The 27,831-nt window shown below is 41.0% G+C and overlaps 1 protein-coding gene across 1 annotated transcript; it reads right to left on the bottom strand.

The window, feature by feature from the left end:
• Positions 1-1,152: 1,152 nt before the first annotated feature.
• Positions 1,153-26,738, bottom strand: LOC133949931 (glycogen phosphorylase, muscle form). Its single transcript, XM_062384022.1, has 20 exons — positions 26,383-26,738; positions 22,228-22,329; positions 19,461-19,539; positions 19,263-19,366; positions 18,365-18,496; positions 17,531-17,642; positions 17,339-17,421; positions 14,484-14,627; positions 10,716-10,808; positions 9,951-10,097; positions 9,166-9,329; positions 8,805-8,919; positions 5,964-6,065; positions 5,396-5,543; positions 5,245-5,303; positions 4,927-5,068; positions 4,334-4,541; positions 3,767-3,901; positions 3,176-3,242; positions 1,153-2,516 (listed from the first exon to the last, which is right to left on the bottom strand). Exons 1-20 carry the CDS (start codon positions 26,623-26,625, stop codon positions 2,367-2,369), a joined length of 2,529 nt encoding a protein of 842 aa, XP_062240006.1. The 5' UTR covers positions 26,626-26,738; the 3' UTR covers positions 1,153-2,366.
• Positions 26,739-27,831: the final 1,093 nt, after the last annotated feature.

The following is a 27,831-nucleotide window of genomic DNA, read 5'->3' as shown; positions in this document are numbered from 1 at the left end:
ATTTTATTTTTCAGTCTGGGAGTCCTTCATGTGTATTTGGCAAACTCTATGCAGGCTTTCATATGACATGCACTGTGAGCTGTAAGGTGTTATATAGACAGGCGTGTGCCTTTCCTAATCAAGTCCAATCAGTTTAATTAAACACAGCTGGACTCCAATGAAGGAGTAGAACCGTCTCGAGGATCAGAAGAAATCGACAGCATGTGAGTTCAATATGAGGGACACAGCAAAGGGTCTGAATACTTATGACCATGTGATATTTCAGTTTTTCTTTTTTAATGAATTTGCAAAAATTTCAAAATTTCTGTATTTTTCTGTCAAGATGGGCTGCTGAGTTTACATTAATGAGAAATAAAATGAACTTTTTTGATTTTAGCTAATTGCTGCGATGAACAATTTAAAGGGGTCTGAATACTTTCTGTACCCACTTTATGTAAATGCAAGTTATAAAAGTTTCTTGACAAGGCTTCAAACGCTTACTATCCGAATGCAAAATAGTTTGTCAACCATGCTTAGTTAATTTTTCTACTACAGGTGTTTGTAGCCTTGATTAGAATAAAGACTTTGTAGCATAATGGTAGGTAAATGAATTGATGGATTATTGTCAGTGAGGGTAAGTAGAAATGTATATCAAGCAGTCTTGTTGCAATCATGGCCAATGGTCAGCATCGGCCACGATCATGATCCACCGCCGCCATCAGGATCCACCATCAGCTGCCACCTCGATAATGATCCACCACCACTATCAGATGCCAACTTGACACAGTATCCACCATTATCATCAGCTTCAGCCTTTACTTTCCAGTCTCTTATACGTGATCCACCATCAAAATCTGCGATGTGGCTGCAGCCGCGGCCCTGGATCTGTAGACCATAATGCATAGGGGCCCCGGGGAAGAAGTCAGGTCTTGATGAGAAAATAATTTCTTTGAAATGAATCTAGATCTCACCGACTGATTAGATTAGCTGCACAAACAAAGGTAGAGCCGTGCAAGTGCTTATCTGAATAAATTCTGACATAACATTATACAGATCACTTTGTCCAAGTCTTCTCTGATCTTGTTTTTTTCTGGGCCAGAGATGCTCCAGAAAACCTGATCTCATCATTTGTGTGCATTGCTACAGAGGTGTTGAAGTGAGACGTATGACCAGTTGATGTAATTTGTCATTTATTGACAAAAAAAGAAAAGCACAGGCTGACAGCGAAAATGTTGGGTTAAGTGTCAAGAACAGTTTTCTGCGGCACCACAGTAGTCAGTCATACAGAGCAGCTGAAGCAGGACAGGATGCTGTTACAGTACATCAATAAGGCTGATATCCACAGTGTCATACACTTGTCAAATGGTACACACACAGAAACACTACAGAATACTCACATCTCTCAGATTCCATCGTGTAGACATTAGGCCCTGAAGGCTTCATCATTCTAACACAGGGCACTTTTAGGATCAGAGTACAGCAGAAGGAGACACAGACATGCTGAGGAGATCTCAGGTAAACAGGGCTCCCCTGACCATTACTAATTATACACACACACACACAATTGGATACATTCAGCACACACCAAAACACACTAACAGAGCAGTTGGAGTCTTTTAATATGAAATATTAATGTGAACATTATTTTGCTGGCAATATGGAGAAGTGGCTTTCTTCCAACACCATCCAGTCAGAATGCTGCTTTGAGCCTCTGCTGCACATTAGCCACTGTGTGTCCTTTTCTCACTTTCATGGAAGACAGGTTATTTTGGAACAAAAACAGTTCTGAGGTCTACTGACATTTTTGCTGGGTTTTGGTAGCCACAAGGGCCCTGAAGCAAGTTAGAACTGGGGTTTGAATATCACTGTAGTGTGAAAACCAAAGTATGAAAGTCCAAGTCTGGTTAAAGACACAGTCCCAGATACAGTACAACGCTGTGTACACAATTTGATTCCACTCATGATAGGTGTTTGGACCTTTAATTTCCAAACATCACTGGCAAAGACATTTTGGAGAATGGAGGGACCATTGGACTTTGACAAAATACAGATGTATCTCTTTAATCACTCCTGCCGAAGAACCCCATGATTCCAAAGTGAAAACCAGGCTGTTTCTTTGCTGCTGAAATGCCAATGGGGAGAAACAGGGTTTTCACCCCACAGTAAGAATATACAAAGCTGGTGCACACAGGGGAAAAAAATGCATATTTTGAATGAGGCCATATTAATACATATTACTATAAGATGAAGTGGAAGTATTAGCGCGTGTACAAGGATCAGTAATGTAATGAAATAATGCCAGGGTACACAGTTAGCAATCTACAGGGTTGTCTCTCCTGGCTGGACCACGGGGCAGGCTACGGTTGGTTGGAGGCCGATGAGGTGGTTTAGCGAGGATCGTCAGGAGCTGCGATCTTCTCCAGGCTGGGCTCCATGCCCCAGATCTCCCTGGCATACTGGGAAATGGTGCGATCACTGGAGAATTTGCCACTGCCAGCAATGTTGTGGATCACCATCTTGGTCCACTCTTTGGGGTTCTGTTACAACAGGGGAGTCACATTGAGGAGCAAGATGAGACTTCATTGATTCCTGAGCATAGTATAGTGTAGTATAATATAGTGTACTGTAGTACAGGATCCCCCATCCTACTTGCTGAACTGTCCTTAGGCAAGATACTGAACACCAAATTGCGCCTGATGTCTGTGCTGACCATGTGTTAGTGATGTGTGATAAAGAAAGTGCTGCACATAAACACATTGCATGAATGTGTGTGTGTGTGAATGACAACTGTACTGTCAAGTGCTTTGAGTTATTAGGTCATCAAGACGAAAAAATGTCTTTATAAATACAGACCATTTAGTATAGTATTTAACAGCAGTATAAGGGCTATAGTATCTGCAAACTTTGACCTAGTATGAAAAAGTACAATATTGAAATAGCATAGTGACACTTAAAGTAGAAAGGTAGAGAACAGTACTGTGTAGCATAGAACTACAAGGTATATTCTGGGTAGTATTTTAATGTACATCTATTAGATAATATATCCATTAATCATTAGTCAGAAATTTGACCGAATTCTACATAAACTGTGTGTGTACAGCGACTTAAACGGCTGTAGCTCTGAGTCTGACTGCACAACTTGAGCAGATTAATTGTGACGATAGATCTACTGCTTTCCTCTTGATAACTCACTGACCTTATAGAGTGCACCAACTTTCTCCTGGCATTTGATGTAGTCTTCATAGTCTGCAAACACCTTGAACCTGTAGAACAGACACACATTTAAGATAATGCAGTCTAATGATAAATTACTTCATATTGTATCGTGGCATTTTGTGTCACACTAAACAAAGTTTGGTCCGATAAAAAGAGGTGGTTTCCGTCCAGACTGAAAAAATACATTTTGGGGATAGTTCCGACTGCATGAAGTTGAGAGGGCATTTAACAATAGAAGAAGAAAAAGAAGAGGAAGCCGCTTGCAGCATTTCTGGTAGTCTTTTACTCAGACAATATGTTTAACTGATAAGTAGAAGATTAATAAAATAATAATAAAATAATGACGATGCAGTTGAGGGAAAATTACGTTAAATGACGAAGTAAGCAAGACAATATGGTTTAGAAGACGCAGAGGTTTACAACATATAATCCCTGCAGTCATAGTCATTGAGTGGTGAAACCAGTCGCAGTGACAGTTGGATGACAGCCATACACGGATGACACTGCATGACTGTGGAGATTATGTCAGCATAGACAAAGTGCTTATTCCTCAGCGTCAGCGTGTTCTAACCTGTCATGGTTCATCAACATATTGACGAGGTCTTTGAAGAGGCCAGGCTGCCCAGGGCTGAAGAAGCCTCCTGAAATCTGGTCCATGGCCTGCTTCAGTTCTGGGATACGGTTGTAGTACGACATGGCGTCATAACTGGATACAACAGATATTTGTAAAAAAACTGGATTAGGTATTATGTTTCTAAGGACAGAAATAAAGCATCCCACTGTATTTCTTTGTCTGAAGAAGATACATCTACATTTTTGCACTTTTCCACAACGATTATTAGTTCAAAGCCATATCAGTCTCCTGAAAACAATTTAACACTGAAAAGTTAAACTCACAATCAATGCAGCATATACATAACTCAGATGTTCTGTCATAGCCTTACCTGACCAGTGGCATGACTAGTATGACCAGTTTCTAATGGTGGCTGATGGTAGCGAATGTTAGCAAATTTTAGTACTAAGCTGGTAATACATCCTATTAATCATTATCTTGTCACTTCTTGTTCCATCCATCTCTCACCCATATCATTTCCGAATGTGATTTGTATCCAAACCAATCCACACTCATGAGACTCACCCCTTCTTGTCCATAGCATCAACATCCTCCACCCTCATGCCAAAGATGAAGAGGTTCTCCTCTCCAGCCTCCTCCGCCATCTCCACGTTGGCCCCGTCCATTGTGCCGATGGTGAGGGCACCGTTCAGCATGAACTTCATGTTCCCGGTGCCAGAGGCCTCGGTGCCTGCTGTGGATATCTGCTCTGACAGGTCGGCTGCAGGGATGACTGCACAGAGAGTTGGAAAGATCCTGATTGATGACAGTTACAGCATGCAGGCACATATCGTTGAGGCATGCATCCAGTGGTGCTATGATAATGCTGAATTTTGGGATTTGAATGTGGGCTCGCCAAGTCATCAAATATGTTGAGTCTTGTGCAGATTGGACAATGTATAGTCAAATTAGTGGAATTAACAAAATTTGAAGTCGATCTGATCAATCCTCTAGGAAGAGTTTGTTAAACTACAATGAATCAACTAAAATTACCACTTAATCCAAAATGGCAGATTTCCTGTTGAGTTTGGAATATGTGTACTTATTGTATGTCTAGGCATGAAGTTTCAGTCGAATCTTTTTTCACCATTTGTCCAAAGATCAACAGTATTCATTACCTTTCTCAGCCAGAGTGACCCGATAGTTCTCCAGGAAGATGACCTTGAGGCGATCTCCCACCACTGGGTCATTGTTGACAATGTCTCCAATTGATGTGATCAGCTTGATGATCATCTTGGCAGTGTGGTAACCTGGAGCAGCCTGGAAACACACAGGAACATCACCTATGTCACATTTCTGTTAATGTTAAGCTTAAACAAATAATACATGTTAGCATCAGTGAACCTGTATTTTCTGTTGACAGATGGATAAGACAAAACCTTATATTTTCATTGTCATGTAGCTCATACTTCCAAACAACTTAGAATTCTGCTCACCTTTCCTCCGATCATGATTGTCCTGGGGGTCCATGACTTAGAAGGCTCCTTCTTGATGCCTTTTAAAGAAAACAAAAGTGTTGACCTGAACTTTTACTATGGACCTGTATAAGATTTCTGAAAGGTGGTAGGGAAAAGAAGAAACACTCACAGTTGTACAGTGTAATGATGTGGAGGCAGTTGAGCAACTGCCTTTTATATTCATGAATCCTTTTCACATGGACATCAAACATGGAGTTGGGGTTGATTTTCACCTTGTAGTGTTCTTCAAGGTAGGCGGCAAACTTCATCTTGTTCTCCTTATAGTTGAGGTCAAGCAGAGCAATGTGATTAGAGACTGTCAGAAGTAAAATTAGCGCTTCATGGTTGTCCACCGCCAACCAGTCAAGTAATAGTTTACATCAATGTCTGCCCAGACTTGCAAGTGATGTGAACTTTTAAGGAATTGAATTGTAAGGTCTAAAGGGTATTTTATAATAATTGGTTATTAAATTCTTGACTTATGGCCAAGCATGTGTTCTTGTTTACCAATATCTTTTAGTAACAAGTGCCCAGTGTTATAAAATTCCCTCGAGGCGTTCCTGAGATATAACCTTCAAAAGAATAGGACAGACGGACAACTTGAAAACATGTCTCTAGCCATGGCTATTACAGGTGTGGAGGAATAAGACTCACAATAAACACACACTAAATCATCTTTATGCTTTAAAAGTCCTCACTTGCTTGACTTTGGCAACATCTCGAATGAAGGCATCATCATCTACGAAGTCCAGAAGGTTCTTCAGCTGGTCCAGATCGCGGATGTAGTCATCACCAATCCTCTGGAGGAAAAGAACATGTCAGTGAAGCTGCAACTCCAATGCATGTGCAAAAGTTTAAATCAGACTCATCAGATAGATTTCAATTTGTTAATGTTAACAATGACTCCTCCATACACACTAAAGCTAGTTGTGAAGTTCCACAAGGTCTGTCCTTGGACCCACACTTTTTACTTAATATATGCTTCCTTTCTAGCCTGGATGCCAGACGAACTTAGCCCTGCCCACAACATTTGAGGTCGGGAAGTTCGGTCTGGAGTCGCTCCGTTGGGGAGAAATTATGCCCGACCAGGCCAATCAGATTGTCAGGGCGGACTTTATACGATGATGGACAGATGATCAACGGTAACGTAATCAACCACGTCATCAAAGTGCCCTTGAGTTGAATTCGTTTTCAACAAACATGCCTGCCGCTGAGAGCTGAGATGTGTAGATGCTGCCATTGAGTCTGTTTTAGAAGACATCGACAGCGCATTCATTTTGAAAGAGGAACAGAGAACGTGGAGGCAACGCCAAAGCACCGCGCTAATCCCTATCCCTATAAATTACGTATTCTCCACTCAAGCCTATGTGGAGAATACGTAGCCCCCCCCCCCCCTCTCTCTTTATCTGTATCACTGCTTGTGTGGCTGTAGTGGATGGGCAGAGGGGGACATTTAATAATGTCATTGGTCAAATTAAAACTCCAGGACAACAGAAGTATGGGATGCATTTCGAGGCAGCCTTGGCGCAGCGCGGTGTTTCAGCCTCCGGTGTGACCCGCACAAAGTTTTAACATGGGAGTGGATGGGAGCCAGCTGTTATTTAAGGCTTGGCGCTGCACTGAAGTGTCGCTTCGGCATCGCTTCAGAGTCCGGTGTGAACCCGGCGTTAGTAAATAACTCACAATGCTTCGCTTAACTTACGTCACATACTACGTTGCTCTGATTGGTTGTAGGTCTATCCAATTGAGAGAAGAGGAATTTTATTTCCTGGTCAGTTGAAACACGCCCCATAATCACAGCCCAATGGAGCGGTCTCAGACTCACATTCTGACTAGAATTGTGAGTCTGACAACGTCAGGCTACTTCCTTTCACCAATATGATCAGAAATCACCACATACAATTATTATCATTACATAGATTCATAATTAGTAATCAAAGTAGTTTCACTTCAGGAATGTCTTAGAGACAGAGGCCTGGAACTTTTTCACTTCTAAATTCTGACAAAACTGAAGTCATTGTACTTAGACACAAGATTTTTTGGCCAGATAGCTGCCTTTGAAAGCATTGGCTTGGCCCCACCTCTATTACTCTACTGCTCAACCCAACCAGTTGAGGCAGATGGCCGCCCACATTGGGTTTGGCTCTGCTAGAGGTATTCTACATTTCAGAGGGAGTTTTTTTTCCTCTCCACAGACGCCAAAGGGCTTGTTCGCTGTGGGAACTGCTGGGTTTCTCTATAATATTGTAAGGTCCTGACCTTACTATACCTTACGATGCCGGTTTAAGATTAAGATTAAGATTTGTTTATTTATACCAAACACATGCACAGACATGCACAACACACTCATGCAATGGTAGGTAAATTTATCCTCTGCATTTAACCCATCTGGTGAAGGACACACATAACCCATCTGGTGAGGGACACACAGAGCAGTGAGCAGCCATGTACAGCGCCCGGGGAGCAGATGTTGGAGAAGTAAGGTGCCTTGCTCAGGGTCACTAGACAGGGTAGGGAGAATTCTCTTGGTTTTTTGGACAGATCAATCCAGGTTCGTCTTTTGTTGTCTCTCCGTGGAGTCGAACCAGAGACGAACCAGAGACCTTTTCTGCCCATAGTCCAAGTTTCTGCTACTAGACCACCGCCTCTCCAGTGTTTATAGTTTACACAGTGGCCCCACTGAAACAAGTTTCCCATTACAGTTATTGTGTTTTATATTAATCTTAAAATATTGACTAGGGCATCTTTACACTCTGACTGGATGTTTGTAATCGAAATGCTCTTTGGGGGTTAAAGTTGACTGCTAATTAAATGTTCATGTACACTTGCTTTATGCCCTTGAGTTCTGATCAGATTTTACATCTAATCGGCATGTATAAATACACTCCTGATCAAAATCTTAAGACCAGTTAAAAAATTGCATGAATTTGCATTTTTCACTGTTGGATCTTAGGAAGGTTCTAAGTAGAGCTTCAAAATGCAAAAAGAAGAAATGGGAACAAGAGCCCAAAAGTTGTGAGCAGGCAATTTATTGAAAACAACAATTTAACTGAAGTAGGCTGTTCATCCGCTGATCAAAATTTTTTTTTTTTTCTTCTGGTGTCACATTGGGTGCAACGAACGTCCCTCGAAACAGAATGGACGCGTTTGGTTAGGTTGGTTAATATATTTCTCTTCTAACTCAACACTGACTGAACAATGTTCAATGTATCATTTCAATGGAGATGAATTTGTGGCAGAGATGGCAAAGAGTCATAGAATTTACTGATCAAGGAAAATATACCTCCACGAGGCGTTTCATAGAATTGTGAAAGGGGCTGGAGTTATCTTTTATACTGTGTGCAGCAGTTTCATACCCATCCAAGCTTTCGACATGATCCAAGTGTCAGTCACCCAACAGAATGATTATTTCCAGGACTCTAATATCAAAATATCTCCTTATCTCAGAACTCTCTACTTCAGTCTGCATGACAAAGAACCAACGCTCTCCTTATCTCAGAACTCTCTACTTCAGTCTGCATGAAAAAGAACCAACGCACCTCAGCGATGACCTCAGCCAGGCCAGGGTTGCACATGACCAGCCAGCGCCTGGGTGTGATGCCGTTGGTCTTGTTCTGAAACTTCTCAGGGTCGAGTTCATAGAAATCTTTGAACCTGGTGTTGGAGAGGAGCCACAGTCTCAGACAAGTTTAGGAGCTCATGTCTAAAGCGATAGCACAGGAAGACCTAACAACATGAAATATAAGTGGTGTTTTCATTTTAACATGCTACAAGCTTAAGACTCATAAAACTAAGCTGGACTAAAATCTTGATGACTCAACACTTCAGAATACCAACGTCTTACGAAACATCTAGATTGCAAAAAAGAAATACAGCAGAAAATAGATCATGTGCTCTTACACAGTGCTTTTGATGATTTCGGAGTGGATACGAGCCACTCCATTGACAGCATGAGATCCCACAATGCACAGGTGAGCCATGTTGATTTTCTTGACATCCCCTTCCTCGATCAGCGACATCCGGCGCATGCGGTCCTGATCATCAGGGTAAACCTTAGCTATGCGCTGGGTGAAGAAAAGAGACAGTTTTATGGTAATGGTAATGTCCAAAGATGAGGACAAACTGGAGACAAACCAAAAATGAGGGTTATAAATTGATTCAGTCTCAGGTAAGGTCCTGCAGTTTCACATGAGGTCCTCCTAATGAAAGATATTTCTCACTAAATATAGCACACTCAGAATAAAATTTCAGATTTCTGGATAATATTAGAAGTTTGTGGAAATTGATGGCACTGTGATGGTTTAGGAAACTACAGAAGAAGAAGGAAGATTAAACTCTGAGTCAACTGACATTTAACCTGTAAATACAGTTTGAGAAGTAATTTAGCCTGAGCAGGACAGTGTAGGTGCAACATACATGCTTTTCTCTAATGTTGCCACTATATGTTTGATGTATATCTGGTCAGGTGATTCAGGAAAAAAAAACCAATGCATTTTTGTTTGTGGATCTGGTACATTTCTGTTAGATGGGGACACCATTTCTGTATTGTTTGAAAAAGATTAGACTGCCTAGTCTCCCTTCTTTCTTTATTAGCACCAGCATAAGCATTAGCTTAAGACTGAAGAGAAAGATACGACCTAAGGACCAGATATCTGCATAAAACTAAGTACAGAAAGTTGTCAAACCTCCAGGTGTCTCCTGTTGATCTCATAGACTATCTCCAGGTGTCGAGGCAGGAGATTGTGGAAGAGGTCAACTGGCCAACGCTCCAAAGCTTCAGGCAGGACGGTGTGGTTTGTGTAGGCACAGGTACGGACCACAATGTCCCAGGCCTGCAGACAGAGAGGCAACGTGGGTTAGACAAGCCTGACAATATCACACAGACTCACTACAACTGGCAACAGCAGTAAAAGACAGCCGAATAAATTGTGGTATTTCATACCATATCTTTTTGGTAAACACAGTTAATAACATACATTTTTCTGAGAAAATTAGAAAATGGTCTCTACGAAAAAAAGGTCTCTTATAAAGAATTGTGCATCATACGTATTGTCCACACTTTTTGGAAAATAGGATTCCTACAATAGCAAGTTCAGCTGTTCACCTACTGTCGCAGACTTAACGTTGACTGACGTGTGTCATTCTGCTGCAGTCTACATCCTGCTGAGTCACTGTTAGTGCAGCCTTGAGGGATGCAAAGAGATTGCAACTGCAGCACAACTCAACCGAACAACCCAGTTAAATACAAAGTAGTTTTATAACGCAGGTTTGAGTCCTGCACCACAAAAGTATCTTGTACCCTACCTACTTTCTCACCAGCATACTGCTCCCTTGTCACCGCTGCAGGTAGCGTGATTTTCCCATTGTCAGATTTAGAAAGTCCAAAAAGTTGGTGAATGCAGCTCTGCTGATTTTACAGCCAGTATTTGACGAGCAAGACTGCATCATACCTGCTTCCAAGTGAGTTTCTCAACATCCACCAGGATCCTCATCAGTTCAGGGATGGCCAAAGCAGGGTGAGTGTCATTCAGCTGGATGGCCACCTGGAGACCAGAGTCACACAGTAGATGGTAAATGTACTGCACTTATCAAGCACTTTCTAGTTTTAACAACCACTCAAGTGCTTCATATTGAAGGTCACATTCACACATGCATTTCTACAGCACTTCTTAATATAGCACTTCTCTATCACTCATTAATACTACTACCTTCACTTTTTAAAACCTGGCAGATACTTTTATCTAAATAGTTATAATTCCACCTACCAAGGTTATGTGGTTGTAATCCGGCTTCACTGAACCAAACATGAACTTATCTGATAGCTAGTTATAAACTGGCTCAGTTAAATTTTGGTAAAATGCAAACATCTCACATCTAGAAAAGTTGATTACAGTTTTTCACAATTGTTAACACACAAAAAGCGAAAATTCGGCACAATTAGCACAACCTTCACTTCATGTACCAATCGCTCGACCCAATTTGTCACTACTTCACACTCCCTTGTCTGCATTAGACTCTGACTTTCATTGTTTACAATCTGATGTCAATTACACATCACCTTGTTGTCAAAACACTACACACAATGTTCAGTTGTTGCACACACTTCTCAAGTAAATTCTCAAAGCATCAACCTACAACACACAAATACTCAAATCTCTAAACATTCAGGTCTGTTGAGCAATTTCACCGCATTTACACAGCCGAACGTGAGACTGAAATTGTAGATATGGTTCGTGAGAACAACTCTATCACACTCAGACAAATAAAAACCAGGATCCTGGCTGACCATGCTACATTTAGAAACATCCAGACTGTCAGCCTCTCTACATTGGAGCCTATTCTTCATAGGACTGCCATGTGAATGAAACAAGTGTTCAGGGTCCCATTTGAACAGAACACAGGCATCAAGGAGTTATGGCTAGAGTTTGTGCTTGTAAGTACCAACATTCAGCACTGACACATGCATGTATTGTACCTGTAATCCAATATTGTTAATTTTCTACAGTGTCTCACTGTAGCCCACTGTGTTGACCTCTCTGTGTCCATACTGTAACTTGCATTCTCATGTTGTCTCTGTCAGCGGATCCAGGAGATGGATAGATAGATAGATAGATAGATTACTTTATTGATCCCCGAAGGGAAATTAAGTCGTCATAACAGCCGGTACATTTGAATACAATAAAATACAATACAATAGAATAAAAAAAAAATATTGAGGTATAAAGCCTCACAGAGCTAATGTGTTGTACCAGTACATCTTTATTGATGAGGTGGGATTCAACCTGGTGAAGAGGAGGCGACGGGGCAGAAACCTCAATGGCCAGTACAAGTACTTATACAGCTAAACTGCATTTCGTTGTATAAGTACTTGTACTGTGCAATGACAATAAAGTTGAATCTAATCTAAAAGTTGAATCTAATATTGTTGAGGTCCCCGGCCAGCGTGTCCCAGGAACATCACACTGTGTGCTGCAATGAATGACCATGGGATCTTGCACCGCCATGCCCACCTAGGGGCCTATAACGCTGCCCGTCTCCTCGTCTTCCTGAATGGCCTGCATGACCTGCTGGTACCAACTGGCCAGATAGATGACCCACAGCGGATCGATCACGTTGTCATCTGGGACAATGTGAGCTTCCACCGGGCTGCTCAAGTGCGTGAGTGGTTCCAGGACCACCCACATTTTTCCGTTCTATACCTTCCACCTTATTCTCCTTTCCTGAATCCCATTGAGGAATTATTTTCAGCTTGGAGGTGGAAGGTATATGAACGGAACCCACAGGACCGGGTCCCACTGCTCCAGGCCATGGAGGAGGCTTGTGGCGATGTGAGTGTCGAGGCCTGTCAGCATTTTGTGTGTGAAGTTTTCAGTTGTCTGTGTGCAGTTTTGAGAAACCCTTTATTGTTTTGAAAAACGTGTGTTAACAATTGTGAAAAACTGTAATTTTTGTGAGGGGGGGGGTTAAGCAGGCCGGTTTACAGTACTGTACTGTTCTCTGTGTGTACCGAAATAAAACTTTTTATGCTGCATATTTGAGTGCTGTTTTATGTTTGACTATGAAAAAAAGTAGGCCCACATTGAGACATTTTACAAAAGGAGAAATGGCTCATTCTCCAGAGTCACTGTCATTCATATGGTGTGTTCCATTTTGATGATTGTGTTTTCAGTTTTGCACTACAGTGTGCTGTAAATGCTTGGTAGTGTGCAAGCAAATGCTTAGTTGTGTGTACTCAATGAATGGTATGTGTGTGTCAATTGAAAATATGGCTGTGTGTACCAAATGAAAACACGAGTTCCATTTTCTGAACAGGTAAGAGATTTGATATCAAAGAGTCATCTTGCAAAGGGAGTGTCAGGTTTAGCATTTTGTGTGTGAGGTTTTCCGTTTTCTGTGTGCAGTTTTGAGAAAGCCGTTATTGTTTTGAAAAACGGTAAGTTGTCTGAGACTGACCCATACACATTTTAAAGATTTATGTGTGTGTAATTAAATTGAGTCATTAAACCAAATCAAAAGACTAAGAGTTACAACAAGCAATTTGGCAGAACAGCCCATAAACTGTGATTTGTAGCAAATAAAATGCTTGGATGTTTCAAATGACCTGACGGTGTGATGTAGCCTGGATGCCAGACGAACTTAGCCCCGCTCACAACATTTGAGGTCGGGAAGTTCGGTCTTGAGTTGCTCCGTTGGGGAGAAATTATGCCCGACCGGGCCAATCAGATTGTCAGGGCGGGCTTTATACGATGATGGACAGATCATCAACAGTAACGTAATCAACCACGTCATCAAAGCGCCCTTGGGTTGAATTCGTTTTCAACAAACATGCCTGCCGCTGGAGAGCTGAGATGTGTAGATGCTGCCATTGAGTCTGTTTTAGAAGACATCGACAGCGCATTCATTTTGAAAGAGGAACAGAGAACGTGGCGGCGACGCCAAAGCACCGCGCTAATCCCTATCGCGCCGGCGCTTGGCTGTTCACCAGACACTGAAGCGACACTGAACCGCCGGGCAGCGCTAATAATATCACCCGTTGATCCAGTAGATTAAAAGCATATACTTACTTGTTGCTCCAACATTAAGCAACAGCGTCCCAACATTTGTCTTTCTTGGTGTTGTCTTTATACAACATGTTCCGAGGATCATACAACTCACCGTACTTCTCCACTTCAATTGTTAATTTAATATCATCCATGTTGAAGAACTTCGCTGTTTGCTCCATTAAATGTCGGGTGTCGGGGGTAAATTACGTATTCTCCACTCAAGCCTATGTGGAGAATACGTAGCCCCCTCTCTCTCTCTTTTGATCTGTATCACTGCTTGTGTGGCTGTAGTGGATGGGCAGAGGGGGACATTTAATAATGTCATTGGTCAAATTAAAACTCCGGTTTGACCAGCACAAAGGTTTAACATGGGAGTGGATGGGAGCCAGCTGTTATTTAAGGGCTTGGCGCTGGCGGCGCTGCTTCGGCATCGCTTCAGCGTCCGGTGTGAACCCGGCGTTAGTAAACAATATACAATGCGTCGCTTAACATAGGTCACATACTACGTTGCTCTGATTGGTTGTAGGTCTATCCAATTGAGCAAAGAGGAATATTATTTCCTGGTTCGGTTGAAACACGCCCCATAATCACAGCCCAATGGAGCGGTCTCAGACTCACATTCTGACTAGAATTGTGAGTCTGACAACGTCAGGCTAGATGTGATGTATCTCTTACCTTTTCTGGCAGAGTAGAAAGGTCCAAGCGCACAAACTCTGTGGAGCCAAACTTGGAGGCTTTGAATCGACGGATGATGTCCTGAAGAGTCGCAGCTACAACAAAGTACTCCTGTTTTAGACGCAACTCCTTCCCCTCAAAGAACTGAAGAACAAAGACAATAAAGAACACTCATAGATCCACCATGACATTTTTAAATGCTTGAAATAACAAAATTGCTGCATATTTTTAAAAAAAAATGTAGGAACCGATGAAGGAACTGCAGATAACAGATGAGTAAAACCTTAATTGTTTGAGGCCACACTTGACAGAAACCTAGGAAGTGTATCTCAAGATAAATCAGCTCTGGAAGAAAATTGTTCTTTAGCTGCTAAATGCTGCTCTGTGTTCATTTACGGGTGGCTGACTGTGCCTTTCTGCTGCTTTGTGCTGAGCAGGTTGTGTACCGTTGTGTACTGTGGGTTCATCAGAGCTTTTCAGCTGAAAACAAAAACCTGCTACAATCCTTTGTACAACATCTACCAACTAATTCCACAAACATCTGTCTGTCTGTAGATTGCATATCTCATGAACAGTTAATCTATACGTCTTCTCACTTGGCATGTGCAGTTTGTGTGGCCTTCAGAAGTGTAGTGCCAACTTTGGTTAGATTGGACACGTGATATGCTTATTAACAAACTTTGAATAAACAGATGACCAGTGCTTTGTAGCAGTGAGTTGGGGCGGGGCAGTGTGCCTTCAGTCTGTGTGGACCAAGTTAAACATGTTTTCTTCTACAGCCTCAGATAAACTACAGCAGTGGTCAGTAAATGGGTCAAACCACATGTCAAAATCTAAAATCAAATCTTTCCCCATATTGGGCTGGATACAGACAGTCACGGGTGCAGGGGATGATGGCCTCCATCAAGGCATCATTCATAGAATCACATCCTTTTCGGCAATTAATTTTGTTGCTGTTATGCAACACATTGAGCTAAATTACAGAGCTGTTATTTTGAAAAGTTGTGAACGTGGGTCTGAAGATTGTGTCCATTGTTTAAAACAGTGATTCTCAAATGGGGGTACGCGTACCCCTGGGGGTACTTGAAGGTACTCCAGGGGGTACTTGAGATTCTTTTTATATATATTTAAAATTAGCATCCATTCAAAAATCTTTGAAAAATTGTTATTTAACAAATATTCAATAAATATAAGTGTAAGTTCATGAACTAAATTTTATATTCAGTAGGCTTTTCAATTTAATTATCCTAAAAAAAAAGAGTCTCCCCCATACCGATGGTTTGACCCAACCTGGCACATGCCACCTGTCATCACCTGCCTTGAAAACTTCAACAATGGAGTCGAGTTGAAGTGCAGCAGCAATGCTGCTGAAACACGGAGGGACAAGTACCAAAGAAGGCGAAACCAGAGCAGAGAGCCTTCCCTAAACAACACCGTGAGAGCTTGTGTCTCTTCGGAGGGGCGCTAAAACGTAAAAGTTTTCCGTTGTGAAGTTAATGATTCATAACAAGAAGTCTGCGTCTCTACCGGTACCCTTTCAAAATAAAAGCATGTAATACAAAAGCGGAAATGAAATTGTATGACCTTAAAGCGAGCAAATATGAAAGTCATGTTGGTAAGCCACCTGAGTTTTTTAAGAGGAAACTTTCAGAATTCAGGTCATCTCAACACACGATGCGAAAAGCCTCCAAGAAGCAAACGGAAACAAGCTACCTGTCAGTATTCTTTTCGATCTTTAAAGAAGATATTTTAAGATGATAAATATTAAAAAAATATGTTTTGAGCTAATCTTTTATTTAAAACTAAGTTAATGATTTATTTTTTGGGAAGAAGTTTAGCTATAATTAAGTTTATGAGTTCAGTTTGAGAACATATCTTTATTATGATCCCAAAAGAGGTCACTTTAAGTTGATAATTATTTTGAGGTGCACAAATCTTTATTTATATTGAGATAATAATAAAAGTCTTTAGTTATTTTTATATCTTTTTATTTCGAAATAGTTCAAGAGAGACCACTACAAATGAGCAATGTTATGGACATTGATGGAGTTTTAATTTTGAATGTGTCTAGTTACAAGGCTTAATAAATCACATTACATCTTTCTTTTAACCAAAAATGCTTTGCGCTGGTTAGGGGGTACTCAGCAGAATTTTTTCTTCGAAGGGGGTACGTCACTGAAAAAAGGTTGAGAACCACTGGTTTAAAAGACCTCTGAAACAGCCGACATGTTATATATGAAAAAAACAACACCACCAGTAAATCATTAAAACTTATATAAGTGAACAATAATGAAGAATATTCAATTTCATTTTATGAAAATCATAGACTTTGGTGAATGCTGCAGACTTAATGGGTGTTTCTTGTGGGTTCATCATTATTGACCACTTTACATTAGAAACAGCAATTTGAACTCATCCAATGATCTGACCATAGTAGCTCCTTGGACCCTTTTATTTATTCTATGGAAACCATCTTTTTTTGATGGGTGCTTATTTCACCATCTCTAACCGTCTGAGATTATTTGCAAATTCTAATCTACCAATATCCTCTAGTTTAACTTCTATTATCTTTCTGTAAAATATTTAAATGCAGATTTTGCTTTAGTAACTCATACCTAGCCAAACTTATTTGGAGGAGTAATGAAAGCATAGTACCACAGTATTACTCAAACTGAGAGTTGTTAATACCCATCACAGCATACAGACTTCCATCTACTCTACTTTCTGTATTAGTGTGTATTGTAGCTCTTTAACAACATTTCTCACACGCTCATTTTGACCAACACAACAAAGATGTTTTCGATCAGTTGGTTTGTTTACAGCTCAACTGTCAGATGTTTGGTCAATCCACTCACGTTGTCGTTGGGGTAGAGAACCCTGGAGATGTTCTCTGCCAGGTTTCGGTCCAGCACAGCTTGGATGTAACCACCAACATTAACTGTGGGATAACAGCAGTTTGAGCAACTCATGCTCAGATTCTTCACTTTCTAATTTTTGTCTTATTGGATAAGATTCCGTAGATTTGTATTTAGAATGAAAACACTCACAGTCTTTGAGGTTGAAGTCACAGGGGGCCTTAGCAGACCACAGTCTCATGGTGTTGACAATGTTGTTCCTGTAGCCGGGCACTGGGGTGTCATAGGGAAGAGCCAGTACAACCTAAGTTCAAAACAAGGAACACATGGATTACAATTACATTATTCATTGTGAGATCAACTTCACAAATTCTTTAACCACTCCTTTATGCTTTTTATGAAGCGCATGAGACGAAGAGGCTGCGGTACACAGAGATGTTTTTCTGAGAGGAGAGCAACGTAGCAGGAAAACAATATTCGCTCCAGTGGCGGTTAGCTGCAGGGGTTTTATTGCAACATCCACCTCAGGTTGCTCAAAGAGCTAGGAATCAGTATGAATAAGAAACATCACAGGCTGCAGAACAATGCAACCAATGGCTCTGGATCAGGAGGAAAGACCCCAGCTAGGCCACACAATATTAGAGACACACACTCCGGTCTGATCAGCCTGTGGTGGGTTCACCTTAGAAGAGTGTGATGTGATTAAAAGGCCCAAACACCAGATGACACTATGGTTCAAAACTGATTAACGTCCCTAAAAGAAACTTTTACGCGGGAAAAATTTCATATAGGACCTTATTGCTCATATTTAGAAGTTGCATGAGAAAAGCAAGTTTTCATAGAGTTTACATCAAACATCAAAAATTCAGTTTCCCAGAAATCATCATATGATCATAATAAGTAAAATTGTTATTTGTATTAATTAATCTGACCAAAATGTTTTGCATCCGTTCCAATTAACATACTCCCACAACTAAAAGTAATGGTCCTGTGACTTATGTCAGATTTATGGCCACTCCAACTCACCTGTGTGTCGACCCACTTCACTCCTTCATCTGTGTGTTCCACTCTTCCATAGTAGTGGACTGGGCGCATGTACTCAGGGCGAGCCTTCTCCCAGGGGTTACCATAACGCAGCCAGTCGTCAGCTTCTTCCACCTGTGGGAACATACCACTGGGTCTTCACTGCTTGTGCTCTGAGACATGCTGCTGATTCTTCCTGATGTTCACATTCACCATATTTACATGGATTTAAAAAATGTGCAATTTGAAATACAAGTATTGAGGGGACATTTGATTCCCATGAAAACATTTAATTTGACCTCCATAGTAGAGTATCAGGTCAGTTCATTTAAGATTTGTATAGTAATATTAATAGTGACATTCGATGACATTTACACTCTGTCTTCTAATAAAATAAACTAATTTAATAAATAACAATACCATCTATCCACATTACATTCACAAACCAACAGATGGCTGTGCATATCTCATGACTCCATCATAGTTTGTAATTAATGTATGATGTATTTGAACAACAACTCGACAGGAGCTACCAGCATGGTGGAAGTGTAGCTGGTGCCAAAAAGGGAATGAATGTCAGTAGTGTGTCAGTGGTAAAGCTATGACCAAATTGTATACAGTAGTTATCTTATTGTATATGTAAATGTGTCTCCTGTGCCCTCCTGGGATTATATCTCAGTTCCTCGCTCTATATGAAAAAAATATATAATGTCCTTTTGACTATACAGATGTGTCCAATGTCAATGTGTCTGAGTAAGAGACAGTGACAAGAGTGTCAGCTCTACTTTACTATGAAATACAATTTTGAAATAGTAAAAAAATAGAATATCAATATGTATAGGTCAGAAAACTAGAAAATATATTTGTAGTGCATCCCAGACGCACCAGCAGGCCAACATACCTGCCAGCCGTTGACCATTTTCTGATTGAAGATGCCAAACTCGTAGCGGATGCCATATCCGTATGCGGCCAGACCCAAAGAGGCCATGGAGTCCAGGAAACAAGCTAGAGACAGGAGAGGAGGGGTTGAGACAAGACTGTCCACTGCACTAAACATCACTGTCTGTCAGCAGCCAATCAGCAGACAGCACAAGCTCACCAGCCAGACGCCCCAGTCCACCGTTGCCTAGACCGGCATCTTCCTCAATGTCCTGCAGCTCCTCCATGTCCAGGCCCAGCTGAGGAACAAAAGAGAAACTGGCATGAATACTGCAGCTTCCTCTGGGGTCCAACTATATATATATATTCATCATTCCTTTCCTCTTTAGCAGAGAGGTGTGACGCAGCTCGACCTTTTGACCTTTAACTGAAGAAGATATCAGGCCAAGTCTTTTCTCAATGCTCCAGCCAGAGGCTAAAACCGGGATGTATAGTAAAATCTGGGATGTCATAACCGGGCTTCTGAAGAAAACTTTTTTCGTGTTTGTGTTGATGTGAACGCTCAAGAGAATTGATTCCTGGCCATTAAAAGGACATAGGACACTCAGCTTGTGGAGACTGTTGTGGAACGTCTTCTGTGAGACAGCAGAACTTATAATTCTGAAAATAAATCACGATGATCATCAGGGTCACCTTAACTTGAGCTCAGACTAATGTACTGTGCGGCCACGTCTGCATGATAAACCAAGTCATGGAGCTTCAAAAAAACTTAGTAACTAAGTACATTTACTATAGCACTGTACTTGAGAAAAAGTTACTAGTTACTTTGCTGAATGTAAATATTATAGTACTATACAAAAGATAAATCAATAGATACATTAAGCTGCATAATTATAAATTAACCTGCTCAGCAATATGCATTACTCCATTGTCATTACTTTACTTTGGGTATTTAACATATGCAGTATTTTGATGCCAATACTTCTGTTCTTTTTTCTAAAGTAAAGTACATTTGCACCACATGTAAACTCCTCAATTTACTTAAGTGCTACACTAATTCACCAGAGTACCCATTCAATGCTTTTCTACACCAACTGTGGCCCAGTTCCATTCTAGCCCCTTCCGTTCAGCCCTACCCTCTCCAGTCACGGTGGAGAAATTATAATTTAAACCATTCGACTACAAGTCTACACTAGAGCTGATATGTCATTCATCACTAACTGGTAGAACAGGTGCTGGATGGTCAAGTTCCATCTTGCTGCTTTGCTGCAAATTAATGATTTTGGTTTTGTAAATAAAAAGGCTAAAACGGCTGCGTCACACCATCTGTTCCTGGGTTTAAAAATCACCAAAATAACAATGTACCGACCGGCATCTCTGTTTCATAGGACATGTTGAATGTTCTGGGAAGACAGTTAGTCCTTTTGGTCTGTTTTATTTTACTTAGTTTGGGTTGCAAAATTCCAGGAATATTCAAATTGGGAAACTTTCCATGGGAATATACGGGAATTAACGAAAAAAAAAATGGAAATTGTGTGGGTAATTTATACTAACTGTATTTACCTTGTCATATACAGACATAAATATAAACATTTTGTTTTGTCATAGGCTGATTTGAGCCCTGAGGAAACTTTGGGCACTTGACTATATGCTTCTGGATCTTTGTGTCATTCTCAACATAGGTCTTTGCACAGTATTTGCAAATGTACACAGCCTTTCCTTCTACATTGTCTGGGGTGAAATGTCTGCACACATGAGATAGTGCACGCGAAGTGTTCTGTAGAATAAGATGAGAAAAAAAGCTTGTAAAAAAACACTAATGCAATGCCAGAGATATAAATAGTTGGCCAAACAATTGGAATCGTCTTTAAAAATATTTACAATTGATGGATAAATGAATAGAAATAGGCTAGATGAACAGATGAACAATCCTCAATCATATTTCCCCCAGTAATATCATCGAAACTTACCTGACTAGTCCTGCACACTACAGCAGGCCTCAATAGCCCTGCTGTAGTGTGCAGGATCCTGGGAATTATCTGTGCATGTGATGGAGAAATACACAGTGCAGGGTTGAAATTCAACGTGCAGCGTGTGCTGCATTCCATACATCTTTAAAATAGAGTTTTGAATGATGTTTTTATTGCGCAGCGTTTAACTTTTTTTTCAAAATTCCCAAGACTATCCATAGAAAAACAACGTACTGTCCATAGAAAAACGACGTACTATATCCTTTGTCTCCCTGCTAGCTAGGCGACTGATCCTGCTCAGGTGGAGGGATGCCTCCTCCCCCACTCACGCACAATGGCTAGAAGAAATCATATCCTGCTTAAAATTGGAGAAGGTTAGATACTCGCTTAAGCAATCAAGTGGGAGATTTCAGAAGGCGTGGAGCCTTCTCTTAATGCATTCCAGTCTTTGTGAAAACTTCGCCATTAGGTGCAGCTTAACAACACTATGTACTCTTTGCTTATTCTTATTGTTAGCGCAGGCTCTAGATGTGACAATGTGCTCATATTATATTGTATTGGCAGTGACTGGGAAGGGATTATTTTTTATTTGAAGATTCTATTTGATATATTCTTTCTTTTCTGTATAACGTTGCATTTGGGTTTTTTTCTGTTTCTCTTTTTCTGTTGTTACCTTGTGTTTTTTTTTCCTGAAGTAATATTGCCCAATTTATGTCTGTCTGGACACATTGGTTGTGATTGTTGCACTCATGTTTACCTCCTGTCTCTGTAATGTCCACTTTTTGTTGCACTTATATATATTGAAAATCCTTCAATAAACAGATTTTGATTTAAATTCCCCAAAAGTCCAGAGCTCAATATTCCCATGGAAAGTTTCCGGAAAATGTTTGCCCCTTTGCAACCCTAGTTCCAGTGAAGGGAAATCAATGATATTTATAACCATTGTCGTTTTTTAGATTCCTCTGGGAGAAGCCCAGCATTCATATGTCAGTTCCCCCCCAAAATCCTTTGCCTCACCTGGTATGTAGCCTCATCACAGGCATTCTCCAAAGCCAGGTTCACCATGGTGTTCTGCAGAGTCCGGCCCATGTAGAACTCCAGGGACAGGTAGTAGACACGCTACAAAAAGAAAAAAAAGGAGAGAAGCAATTCATATAGATATACTTTTAGGTTTTTTATCATTACATGTCCAAAAACAGACAAATACCATCCATTGTTTTTTTTTTTAAACCAAACAGAGCAATTAAACTCACCACACATTCTCAGGAGGACACCAAGAATATCACACACGTGCTCCTTTTAGTTCCCTTAATGGCCCTGCGACATTATCTCTGCTCGACAACAGCTGCCGCTCTCAGAGACAGCAGAGCAACTACAATATCTCTACACTTCACACAGAGGCCAATCAAACCACGGGAGCACAGTAGCCTCCTCACCACACTCAAATTGAGAAGGGCACCCAGTCGTGCACACACCTCTGCCAAGGCCAAACAACCCTTCACGTGATCGTCGGGTTCTCATAGTAGAAATATAAAGAAAAAAAGAAAAATGTACAATAACCTAAATGATTTCTTTCTCATTAAACACAGTCAGAGAAAGGGTCCCATACCTCCACCAAGTTTAGGGCCAATCTGTTGAGATGTTTTTGGGAAATCCTACTGACAATCAAACAAAGGTAATACATGGAACAGGAAACTATGGATATGAAGCTTCAATCAGGAAGACCGTCTTAATGACTCACTTCTTCACAATCTCCATCTACCAATCGTGTTGTTGTTAATCTCCTAATCAGTCTTCTTTTCTGCTGTCAGCAGCCATTTCCTTGATTCACTGTGACCCTCCTGCACCTCATTCAGTCTTCATATCCAGCCGACTCTTCATCACATCACACTACCAACAGTGGCTGGGTCACGGGGACTCTGCACAGCCTCAATCATAATGACATCACGATAGGGTCTGAGCGCCCAAAAGATTAATTTATAAATCACACCACATGTCTCCTCTTGCTGTGCACAGCATTTCAGATTTTGTTCATCTGTCAATTGAAGTCTCTCCTGATCGATTTAAACAGCAGATTACTTGTGCAGTGTTATTACCAAGCTTCTGATCATCCACACAGTATGTACATATGACAATGGTAAGATGATAATGATAAAATGATATGACAAGGGGTCAGGCAGCTTACGTTCACTAAGAGCACTTAGTTATAAGTGACTGCCACTATGACTCATTTGACGTCCAACGGTGACATACACAAAACATTTCTCAAACTGTTCTGATTTTTCTGCACTTTTACTACTGAAGTTGACTGTCAAACCAGCTCCAAAAATTCCACTTTAATAGTATTGGTATTATTTTTAGCGGCGGATTAATACACATTTGGTGCTGCAGTTAGGATTGACTAAAGTGTGTGTGTGTGTGTGTGAAATGAAGAAAAATGTCCCCAGTGTTTTGACAACACTTGGCCTCTATGGCACAGAGGAGTGAAGAGTACCAGGTTTTAAATACACACACCGAACATTCCAGTGGGACATATTCAGGTTTTATGGTGTTAAATTGTACTTTTAAACAGTAATGAGAGGAATGTACAATTATCCTTTAAATAGGGGTTTCACGTTAAAATTACCTTCCTGTGTCACCTTCTGTAATCAGGTTGTCAACTATTGTTTTTGCTGGGGTACATATTCAAACCCTGGACTCAATACTTTTTATGGCTGCACCATTCCATCCAATGGATACATGTTTAATTTCTCGTGAAACTTCGTTCACAAGACATTTAACATTTATAACCTAAAGGAAGCCACAATTTGAACTTTTAATAACTTTCAAATGCACATATAAAGATCAATGGAGCTGAACTGCGCCCTGGCAACAGAAGCTGATGTGGTGTTAATGAAGCCATCAGAGTTTCCAGTGGCATTACCAGTGAAGCTCAAGGCTGACAATCAACCTCAAATCACCCTCACACGATGCAGCAGACTGTGCAGAGCCAGGTGCAGACTTACACACTGGCCATGACTAATTTATCATACAGCATCGACCTCCTGTTGCTGGTTTGCAGGGGGGGCCATTGCAGGGCTCTTTGCAAATGTATTAAACTTCTAGGAAACATTTATACAATTACTTCTGATAAATGTACTACTTTTAATCAATACAAGTTTGTTTTCCTCAAAAAAAGGTAAATAGTGACTTTTGACCAAAAAATCATGTCTGTATCTGAAAATTATTATTCAGCATTTTTCTTGATTATTTAATTTGTGTCAATATTTTCCACCTTTAATTGTATATTTCTATCATTGTAAATACAAAACACAACCACAAAATAAAAAATGGTTAGCCAGTGTAGACACTCTAAAAGATACTTGCCAAAGGTTTAACTTAAAATAAATTGTAGGAAAATATATGTATTCTAATATTTGGCTTAGCCATTTACATAACCCATCTAAGTGGAAAATACTGTTAAAAATACTTTAAAGCAGTTTGAAAACTCGTTGTTTGGTCTAACAAATTAGACCAGTTTAAATGCATTGCTCTGGACTTAATAATATGTATTACATCTATACTGAAAATATATTTTTCTGGGTTATTTGACATTGACATATATGCATTTAAAGAAAACCTGAATAAATGGAGAGAGAAATAATAAAGACAGATTAAAGAACTGAATAATTTTTGCATCTCATCATCCTCTGGCAGGTATGAAAATGTTTTAAAATGCTGAGCAGGCTCAGTTAATTCGGATTCTGTATGAAGGTGGAAAGTGGAGGAGATTGAAATGACTTTGAAAGAAGATCATTGTGAGGGCTCTAAATGCAACAGCTCCAGTCACAAAGACATTCAACTGGCTGTTAAAATAGATCAGCGAGTAAAGTGACTTTTACATTTTGGTCTAGAACCGGACATCAGGGGATTGAGTGAGAAACTGTTCATGATGAGCGTGTATTAGAACAAAGAGGAGCAACCGTTCCTCAGGTGACACAGGGTCAGTGCAGGATAGGATCAGACTGTGTCGGCGACATCAGTGCATATACATTTACATAACTGTATAAAAAGCTTATTGCAAACACTGGTGTGTGTGTTTTTCAACTTCAAATCTATGCTGTGCATGTTCATGGGGCCCAACAAACAGGGCACAAACTTTACAGTTGGAGGAGTATGACAATGAATGCAAATCATATGCTGTGTCCTGCGCAGTCACCATATGGGAGGTTCTACACTGAGTCCACAGCTTGACCTGCCTCAGTAACAGTGTGTGGCCATTTTGTGATGTGGTGGTGGGGTTGGGAGGGGGCACGACTCGCAGTTACGTAATCTCCATTTCCCCAACCAGTTGAGACTCCGGATTCCATGCTGCAGTGCCAGTTAAGGGTACTCTCAGTGAGAGTGTGTGTGTGTGTGTACAAGTCTCTCTATAGTCATGAGGGACCGTTTTGGTTCATTGCCAACTTATTTAGGACATTTTGGCCTCACAAATTCAAGGGGGCTGTGTGAGGGTCGTGACTTGGTTTTAGGGTTAGGATTAGTATAAGGTTTAGGATAGGGTTAAGTTGTGAAGGTTACAGTTAGGGCAAGGGGCTAGGGAATGCATTATGCCAATGAGTTTCCTCACAATTATAGAGAGATAGGTGTGTGTGTGCCGGTACTTAAATCTTTGTGAGGACCATGTAAAGCATAGACCATACAGAGTGAGGACATTTTGACTGGTCCTCACTTTTCCAATTAGACTGTCTGGTGGTTAACACTTGGTTTCAGGGTTAGGGTTAGAATTAGGTTCGAAATTTCAGTTGGATGGTTAAGGTTTGGGTAAAGGGCCGGGGAATGCATTATGCTAATGAGCGTCCTCACTTCAACATCGAAGTACAAGCGTGTGCGTGTGCACCAGATCAGAGCCCGGTGATGGAGGCGGATGCAGATGTATTACGTAACGTCAGCTCGGACACCGGGAGGATGGGACACCCTGTTGAGCCGAGCGCTCACTCAATCTGTCTCGCACACAGAGCAGCTGAACACTGTCTATTTATGGAGATGAAAAGTGGGTAGGAACACAAATGCACTCACATGCACACGCGCGCACATCCCTTGTGATACTGCAGCACGGAGCCGAGCATCCCCTCCCGCCCCCCCTCTCAGCTGTGTGTACGTGCAGGGCTGCGGCATCAGCCCGCCTCTTACTTTGGGGTCCTTCTCATAGTAGTGCTGCTGCGTGCGGATCCAGCGGCCCACCAGGTGGTCCCGCACCGTGTTGGCCAGGGCGAAGTAGTAGTCCCGCTTGGTGGCCACGTTCCGGTCCTTAACCAGCGTGAAGTGGAGGTGTCGGTTGAAATTCGCCTTCAGGTCCGTGACGTTCTCCACGCCGGCCAGTCCCCGCACCGATATCTGCTTCCTCCTGTCCTGGTCCGTCAGCGGCTTCGCCATGGTTTCGCTCTTCCGTGTTCAATGGGGTCAATGGGGTTGAATGTCACCGGGCCGCAGGTCGAGGGTACTCGTTGCTGCGTCTCTCTTCCTCCGCCGAACACAGATAGCAGGAGGGGACCAGCCCACTTTATATGTCACGTTCGCGCTGTCAAGCCGCAGCAACCATATCCGACGCACACTTTCAAAATAAAAGTTGCGTCAGCCAGCAAACCTCGAAACAATGAACAAGTGCGTCACAGGTGTCAATATGTATATTGTCGTAAACAGCAGAACACTTAATAAACCGTATTAATGTCCGAATTAAAGAAAGCTTTACCTATCCCCATATGTGAAGGGTATATTTATGACCTATTTTCGATGTCTATCATTTTATGAGTTTTAGGGGTAAACAATGTTGCAGCCAAATCCAATAAAAAAAATATATCCGGAGGATCATAAAGGACATTTAGATCACAGAGGACATATAGGCTAAAAACACGTGTAAATTACGTTTAAAGTCAGATTTGAAAGTTAGGGCTTATGGACACTTGGTTGACACCACACAAGCAGTATGGGGGCATGTTATTTTTTTTTCTGTTTGAAGAACAAGTGTACTTACCGCAGTTACTTATATTGTTTTGGATTTGGATGCAATTCTTTTTCCCAACGTGTTTTGTGGACCCTAAAACTTCACCCATCCCTCCATCGATACAGTGGTGAGTAGATAATATTTGCATTTTGATGTTAACATTCAAGTCCCGGTTTGGTTTGTATGTTTTGCTATTGTTTTAAACTCAAATCACTGATTATACGATGACACCCTATCAAATAAATATATTTGACGGCTTGTCTTTATCAGTGTGGTCGCTCAGTTGTGGAAAACATACTCAATAAACAATTTTTTTTTGACTAAAAATATAAATCATTGTTATTAACAGTTCGCTCTTTAGACATGCAGGGACCAAAATATAGAACTAGAATAAGTAGGCTACATGTGGTGTACTGAATAAAGACATGTTGGTTTAATGGCAACTGACCAAACTTCATCCGGTGAGCACGATCTCGAGATGTTAATAAAAGCCAGGAAACATTTGGACTCTATTTAATAAATTAGTATACTAATCACCATTACTGCTTCCATCAGGTTTAGGTAAAACCAAAGACTGCTGTTGATGTCAATAGATGAGGACATGAGCAGATTATCTACCTACTTGCACAATATGGGTT

The sequence above is a fragment of the Platichthys flesus genome, chromosome 24 (assembly GCF_949316205.1).
Source record: "Platichthys flesus chromosome 24, fPlaFle2.1, whole genome shotgun sequence".
Taxonomy (NCBI): Eukaryota; Metazoa; Chordata; class Actinopteri; order Pleuronectiformes; family Pleuronectidae; genus Platichthys; species Platichthys flesus.
Note: the sequence above shows the minus strand (reverse complement) of the source record. Positions and strands in the feature narration are given on the sequence as shown.

What these genes read in the sequence shown, in the direction of transcription:
- LOC133949931 (XM_062384022.1), bottom strand. Translation starts at nt 26,625, where the DNA reads ATGGCGAAGCCGCTGACGGACCAGGACAGGAGGAAGCAGATATCGGTG. An exon ending in GTGATGAGGCTACATACCAG is followed by an intron (nt 19,540 to 22,227) that starts GTGAGGCAAAGG and finishes TTTGTTCCTCAG; the next exon opens with CTGGGCCTGGACATGGAGGA. An exon ending in AAATGGTCAACGGCTGGCAG is followed by an intron (nt 18,497 to 19,262) that starts GTATGTTGGCCT and finishes ATGTTCCCACAG; the next exon opens with GTGGAAGAAGCTGACGACTG.